At 45.0% G+C, this 8,021-nt stretch overlaps 1 protein-coding gene across 1 annotated transcript in view; it reads right to left on the bottom strand.

Moving 5' to 3' along the window:
* The window catches only part of Serpine3 (serpin family E member 3), a 32,183-nt gene extending 24,608 nt beyond the window's left edge, over positions 1–7,575 (bottom strand). The window contains 4 exon segments of the mRNA XM_010637104.2: positions 464–581; positions 583–700; positions 5,860–6,139; positions 7,530–7,575. Coding sequence (XP_010635406.1) covers positions 464–581; positions 583–700; positions 5,860–6,139; positions 7,530–7,575 — 562 coding nt within the window.
* Between the last annotated feature and the right edge of the window lie 446 nt (positions 7,576–8,021).

Here is an 8,021-nt window from a genome sequence, read left to right on the forward strand (position 1 = left end):
TTCTTATTGCATGTAGCTTTTTCATGTTTTGAAGTATTCCCTTACCCTAAATTTCCTTACCCTAAGTAACCATATTTTTGTTTCCTGCTTCACTTTGATATCACAATTATAGATGAGAACTGAGCTAAGTAGAAACTCAATGAGGTGGGGCGGGGGAGAGGCAGAGGACAAAGCCTGTAGGCTGTATCCAGAGACGAGAAGCTCTGAGAACTCCTCCATGTGCATTTGTGCTTGTGCACATGTATATTTACATGCGTGTGTGTTGGGGGAGTGATGGAGAGGGAAGCAGAAGGGGACAAGGGTCAGCTTTGCTTGCTTCACAGAACCCCCACCAAAAAGTTTTCCCAAGGGGACAAAGTTTTGCTGCATTTGAGGGTGGCCTGAGTACCATGGCTCTGACAAACAATTGGTGATAGTGCCTTTGCAGCCCTCTAACCTTAGGAGGAGAGTGGATTTCTTTTACCTGTGGGTTGTCCTGAGTCCTCTTTGTTAGTCTGGATGGTGGTGCTGTTGGGTTTACCAAGGTCAGCTGGCTCCATGCCGCTGTTGGCTCACCAGGAGATCTGTTCCAGGAAGCAAGGGAGACAGTGGTGTTCCCGCTTGTACAGAGAGGGTACATGCCACCTCCGCCTTGGTGCCTTGGCTGGAGTTGCGTAGTGTGGTGTAAACAGCATGCAAGACATTCCTCACTTTAGGGTTTGAGAAAAATGAGTTGGGATAAGTCAACAATGTCACATATGAGTAAGGAGCTGGTATAACTCTGCCTGCACATTGAATTTATTTATTTATTTTTTGTACCAGGGATTGAACTTGGGACCTTGCCCTTATGTGGCAGGCAGCAGAACCACTGAGCTAAATCCCTGGCCCTGCACATTGAATTTAAGTGGGACCCAAGCAATGCCACTCTTATAAGGTGCTTTCCCTATATACAGTCAATTGGATAAGTCATAGATAACTTGCTCAGGAATCAGTCTGATTCCTCAGAGTAAACACTGAGAAGAAATCATGCTAGCTTTGAAAGAAATGTGGCTGCAATGAAATCTACTCACATCCTGTAGATGATAGAGGCTGTTTTTTCCTAACTTTCTGATTTAGGAATTTTGGCAAGTTAGGGAGGGGAGATTCTAGGGCTGGGAAAATCACAGGACGATGGGTTTTCAGATACTTTCAAAGTTGAGAGATTTTTATGCAGTGTCACAACTAACAATGACGGGTGGTGGCTAGGATGTTCTGTTGTCAATGTATCTTGCCAGGGACTCATATTCATCTCCATGACTACATTGTATAAGCCTGAGTGACATTTAAATGCAGCCTCTTTTACAACTATGCTTTCACATTGAGAAATACAGAGGAAAAAGTGAGCACTCCTCCCATCCTCCACCTTCCTGAGACCCAGCAGACAACTAATGTTATTAATGTCAGTGAGTTGCTGCAAGGCTATTACCCTCTTGGATGGCAACTAGAATACTATTTATTTACTATTTATACAGGAGATTGCTTCTCTCTCCATAATCAATGGTAGATTTCATTTTCACGCTATTATTTGCAAGCTGCAGCTTCTAGTTTCCCCCAGGCATCCTGTGGCTGAAATGAGGCCTCCCTCCCAGTGATGAGTGTGGACACAGTTGAGCTCTCCAAGCTTTACACTCTTGACCCATGCAAGTTAGATTTTACTCTACGGAGGAAGACCGTCTGTTTTTCTGGGATCACATCCCTGCTGAATGTTGATGCAGAGAAGTCTTGCGGGTGTTTGCAGGAGTGAAGCCTCCTCGCTGTATAGGCTGCTCTTTCCTTTCTCCACACCTCTCCTCTCTCTCTGGCGCGACCCAGTAGCTGTCCACAAACAGCTTGTTTGTCCACAAGCTGCAAGTCACAGTGCTGAGTACCTCTTCCTACACCACCTGCTCCAGCTGGCTCTGCCGGGCCACCCACTATGATGAACCTCTCACTCAGCCCAGGACCTATACCCTCTAGCACCTTCTAGGCTGCAGAGGCCAAGTCAGGAGTCAACAGCAGACTCTGAGTAACTGGCTCGCATTCTCTTGGAGGACATGGGGCCCAGAATTCACCCTAGCACGGCTGCCAGCCCTAGGCTGCATGTCACAGTAGGAGGCCAACATCACTTATTTCTACACCACTCACTACCCAGACTGCTTCTTAGAATCTACAGCTGTAAAAACAAAAACAAAAACAAGCAAATTCCATGAATTACGGCTTAATTTGTGTGCTTGTATTTATTGGGAGACAATAAATGAATAGAAAAAATGTGTAGTTATAGTTAAATTTTACTTTAGTGAAGAAGGTAATCTGCATTTCTGGTAAACCCTGAAGCATGCTGTCTGTCTGCAGAGAAGCCTTGAGACATTTCATAGTCTGTAGTGCAGAATGACTTTAGGAATGGTCCAGAGCTTTCCTCTCTGGGGCAGGGGCCAGCATTCTTACAGTCAGGAACATTAACATAGCAGTCAATTGGCTTGAAGTAGATTTTAGTGTGAATCTTGTCTCCACCTGCACTGATTAGTCCCTGCCTACTGCACATAGGAAAGAACTTTTCTATATGTGCCGGAATATGTTCCACCAGATAAAAACTATTAAGGGGTGACAGTTCTGACGGACATTGTGCGGGCTTCTCTACATGCTAGATCACATTAAATTTTTCCAAGAACATTGTTGTTATTATCCCCATTTTATAGATGAGAGATCTGAGGCTCAGGCAAATTCGTGGTGTTTTGCTCAGTGCACTCACCAAGTTGTAGGTGGCAGTGCCTCACTGTGCTGTCTATCCACAGGGTGGGGAAACTGGCGGGCTGAAGAGGTGGTTCTAATAAAATGCTGAGTGAGGGAAGGAGGAAGAATAAAGTGACAGGAGCTGTATAGACCAGGACTATAGTGGGGGAGGTGTGGAAGAGGGCCCCTGGGACAGGTGCAGAGTAGGAGGAAAGTGCTGGAAACATTTCAGGAATCCTCCTGCAATCAGCTTTTTAGTTCATTTGAGAGACTGAAAGAGAGACTGGAGAAATCCTTGCTTTTTAATAAATCAAATAAAATTTCTGAATATGACACTGAATGTTGCAGGTCTTATCTGTGTAAGGTTAATGGATATAAAATTCTCAAAATACAAGAGGCATCTTTTCGGAGCTGATAGTTTAGTTGCCTGAGAACTAAAAGACGGTTGAATTTCTGATGCTCTCCAATGGCACTGGTGGGCTGTGAGGGTGATGAGACTACCTCTGGAGAGAAATAGAGAAGGCAAATTATGTACACGTTTATGCAACTGCTCCACAGCTTAAGGGGAGCTGAGGAATTATGGAAAGTACAGGGACTTAGAAGCCAAAACCATGGAATTTGAATCCTAGCTTGTAGCTTGCCTGTTGGATGAGCTGAGCTTTGCCAAGTCATTTATTCACCTTATTATAAAATGGGCATGCTAGTAGAAGCCTAGAGATTGCATAAGGAATCCTTTCTGTGGAGGAATCAAAAGGTGCAGTGATTTTTACGGTAAATTCCATAGACATCATGAAACAGAATGTCAGGGACCAAACCATCTTCATCTCTGAGGACTTTGCTCCTAGTACTCCTCTTGTGCTTAACAGAAAGTGCTAAATTGCCCTTTATTAATTTACCTGAAAGGACAATGAAAATTTCTAGAAGCTAGTGCACTGGGAAATTGTGTTTCATGTAGTGAAAACAAGGTGCTTTGGGGATATCTCTGGTTTCTGCTCTGAACTCATCTTTTGCTGCAGGACCAGCAGCAAAGCCCCTAGTTGTCACATCGTGTTGGGATACACAGTGAGAAGACAAGCTGATGTATTGCGCTGCAAACTTGGGCAGATCTTTCTGTTGATTAAACAGGCACAGTGCTCCCAGTTTCCTGGGATGTGCTTAGCTCCTTATTTTACAGCTATGTCATTGGTAGGTGTATCAATTTTTATAAGACTGGGCCAGGGCAAGTGGTGGGCACACAAGCTTCTCTGAGCTGTCCTAGTGCAAACCAAAGCACAGAGCTCTATTAACCAGAATTCTGGAAGTGGCACATTCTTGACACTTTTCTTGACTACTTTCTTGTTATATACTGTGCTATAAAGGACTTTACATGGTCTCCTTCTCAACATTCCAACAGTCTTACTAGGTGACTGTTATTATATTTCAACAATAGAGAAGATGAGTGAGGTTTAGAGAGCTCAGTGGCCTATTTACATCAGAAACCAACAGGGCTATGACTAATTCTGCTCTTCTGAGTGGTCTATAAAATATTAACTATTTCTCCATAAGATGACAAACCAGTTATGATGAAGAAAATTAAGTGGAATTATTGTTCCAGAGTTTGACTGTTAAGCATTCTTGACATTTGCTGATTTTGTAATGGGCTTTATGAAAACTCTGATCATCATCACATTTGCTTAACCAGGCACTATGACTGTACCTGACAGCTGATCATACTATTTCTCTTCTTGGAGGGACAGTGGCACTTGCATTTCTCACTTTGTCCAATCCTGACTTTTGTGAGGCTTTATTTTAAGGCTGATTTCTCCTAACCTAGTTCAGCTGTCACGTCTCTGGGGGAGCCTCCTGATCTTCCAGAAGAATCAAGCACTTCTTCCACATACTACCCTAATTTGCCTAAATGCACTTATGGCATTGAAATAGAGGAAATTTCTATGTATATCACTCATCTGAGAGTGAGCTGCCTGTGTTCAGGTTTCTCCTATGCATTTCCAGCACTGCACTTGCTCCTCATAGCACCAGTTCCCAAGACCCCAGCAGATTCTATTATGCCGAGTTGATTGTGGGTGAAGAATAACTTGGTGGCTATGTGTGCTGCTGTGATACACTTGCAGAGAGCAATTAAGTTAAAAAACTGTCTTCAATCTCAGTTATCCCCAGAGGGAACACACACTTGTCTGTAGACCAGCAAGATCTGGAACTGCTTTGGCAGCAGACAGGGTGTGGATGGGGAACTCATCTGGTGCCCTGTGTCCCGTGCTGAATGCTAAACTTTACTCCCCTACACAAGAGTCCGTTGCAAAGCCTGCTCTCGCCAGGCTGTGCTGGTATTAATCCTTGTACTTTCTGATAAATAATAACTTAGGCAAAGGTCACTCTCATCTGTTTTATTGATATCTTATCCTGAGATGGAGAAGGAAGAATCATGCAAGTGAGTGCTGCCTTAACATGGAGCTGGCTGGCGGGCACTGAGGCTGAGCATTGAGCTGGGGCTGAGCTGCATCCAAGAGACTCTCACTGCTGTTGCAGAATTCTTCTAAAATACAGAATCCATAAAAATAAGCTGGCAGATCAGGCACTGGCCAGAAGTCACAGATTCATAAAAGGAGGCTGGTCAAAAGCATGGGCTCTGGAGCCAGATAGCCTTGGCTGAAGTTTAACTCTGCTCCCCTTGGCTGTGAAACTTCCAGAAAATTTCTTCCACTTTCTGTGCTGATTTGCTCATCTCTGATTCCAATATGGCAAGTCATTTAATTAATGTTGGTAAGGTGCTTCCCACACTGCTTGGCACCTAGTGAGCACTGTGAGAGGATGTATGAAATGAAACTGAAGTACTGCCATGGAACCCGAAGTTATAAGGGAACCTTAGAAGTCATGGTAACTGCTCTTCCAAAGTGGGGATACCTTCTGTTGTATTTGTGCCCAGTGGTCATCCCTCTGTGCATGTGCACACCAGCTGGGCAGCCCTTACCTGAGGTACCCTGAGCGGGGAATTGAGCAGGAGTGAGAATGTGAGCGAGGGTGGGTGTGAAGGTGAGCAGGAAAGGGAGTGTGTGCATGACAGATCTCTTACCATGTACAGTATCTCCCAAGGTGAGCAGGAGAGGGAGTGTGTGCACGACAGATCTCTTACCATGTACAGTGTCTCCCAAGGCATCTGCCAGCTGCCGGCCAGTATTCCCCTGGGCTCAAAACTGCAGGACTTCCAGGGGGAGGGACACACCAGCAGGTGAGATGACAAAATTTGTTCCATTTTTCCCTGCTGCTGTGCTGCGGGAGAGGCAGAGTGCAAATGCTGTCTTTAGCAAGGGCAGGTCTTCCCAGAGGAGGTGATTGCTTCCTCTTCTGGGGAAGTGGGCGTGAAGGAGGAAGAGGGTGATTGGCAGAAGGGGCAACCTGGCACCTGGGAGGCCTCCTGCAGTTCAAAGGGAAGAGGCGGGGGGTGAGGGTGAGGCCATCCCACAGAGAAGCAGGACACCCAGCTCATGTGCCTGAGTGTCTTTCTGAGTGTGGAGTTGGGCATGGCTGAAGAAGAGGTTCCCTGAGTAGTAGTCCTGGTCACCCACCTACAATACCACCCACCCAGACTGCTTTACTGTGCTGGGATCCTCTCAAAAAGCAAACTGGGGATTGGAAGTCCTGCTTCTGTCCCATGTGGATGTGTGGTCTTGGCAAGGCTCCACTCAAATTTGAACCAAACCAACAGTTAGGAAAAGAAGTACATCCTACTCATTTGTTTTATATTCAGCCAGCTTATAGCTGTGCCTTGCTTATTACAAATAATAATGATAATAACATTAAAAATAATCGAAAGTTATGTACTGTGCTATAAAGGACTTTACATGGTCTCATTCTCAACATTCCAACAATCTTACTAGCTGTTATTATATTTCAGCAATAGAGAAAATGAGTGAGGTTTAGAGAGCTCAGTGTCCCATTTACATCAGAAACCAATAGGGCTATTGATTCTAATTCTGTTCTTCTGAGTGGTCTATAAAATATCAAGAATATATATGTACATTAAAATATTGATATATGAGCCAGATGTGGTCGTGCATGCCTGTAATCCCAGCACTTGGGAGGGTGAGGCAAGAAAATTGCTTGGTGTTCCAGGCCAGATTGGACTATATAGTGAGTTCAAGGCCAGCCTGAACTGCACAGAGACCCTGTCTCAACCCCACCTCCCAAATTGACATATGATTTAATCACCATCAAGAATTCCAGAATTCTTGTGATGCAAATTAATTTCATAAGAACACTTTCACAGAGAATAGAATTACGCAAAAGAAAGCACCTATCACGGAAATGTACCCTTCCAAGAAACAGAGACTATCTACTAGCTAGAAATTAATGCCAGGAGAGGAAAGCAAAGAAAAAAGTGTTTTTAATACTATGCCACACAGACAGCTGGTAATTTTTACTGAGCGGACTAACTCTGGCATAATACAGGACTTATGTGACACAGGCTCCATTCAAAATCACTTCTTATAGAAGTCTTCAAGCAAAGCACTGGATTCAGTGGGGTTTCCTTCAGACAAAGGCCCAAGATAGAAAACCATCCCCTTGCTTTTCATCTCTTTCCTCTGCAGTGAGGCACAAGATGGCCTTGCACCATTAGAATGGGGAAGTGCATGTGCATTTACATCTGGAGGTAGCACGCCCCAGGCCAGTGTCATTTGTGAAAGCCTCAAATCCCACTTCCAGAGTCCTGCAGCTGCTGCAACTTCCCACAGGAACATTCAGCCCTTGGCAATCAGATCTTTACGCCCTAGGCTGCCCACAACCCAAGCCCCACTGTGGCTCACCTAGGATGAGCTGCTTACTCACAGTCTCTTGAGTTAGAATGTTCATTTTTATTCCTCAGTTCTGTCTCTGTGGGTCTCCAGCACTATGTGCTCCCTTTAAAAAAAAAAAGTGGGGCAGAATCTGCTTTGAATCACAAGACAGAACAGGGAGGAAACTAGCGATTGTCATCCTGCAGGCGGTGATGTCTCTACCTTTCCATCCAAATTCCTAGGCTTGGAGGTCCTGGGAACCAGGGAGCCAGGAGAAGCAGTCCAGCTCAGGCAGCAAAGCCTACATTGGTAACAGAGTAGGGTCCTGGGGACAGAGCCAGCTATACCCGTCAAGCCTTCTTGGCTTGTGACCTGGTTGTATCAGCAAGAAACCCCTTGTCGAGCCCTGTGTCACTTGAAGAATTCCACTGATAACTCTGTGTCTGGGTTTTTGCTGGGTACCAGACACCTAATGCTTCTTCCCTCCTTCTGTGTAGGAAATAGTAAATCCGTCTTTGGGCA

Source organism: Fukomys damarensis, unplaced genomic scaffold (assembly GCF_012274545.1).
Source record: "Fukomys damarensis isolate Sample0158 unplaced genomic scaffold, DMR_v1.0_HiC HiC_scaffold_38, whole genome shotgun sequence".
NCBI lineage: Eukaryota > Metazoa > Chordata > Mammalia > Rodentia > Bathyergidae > Fukomys > Fukomys damarensis.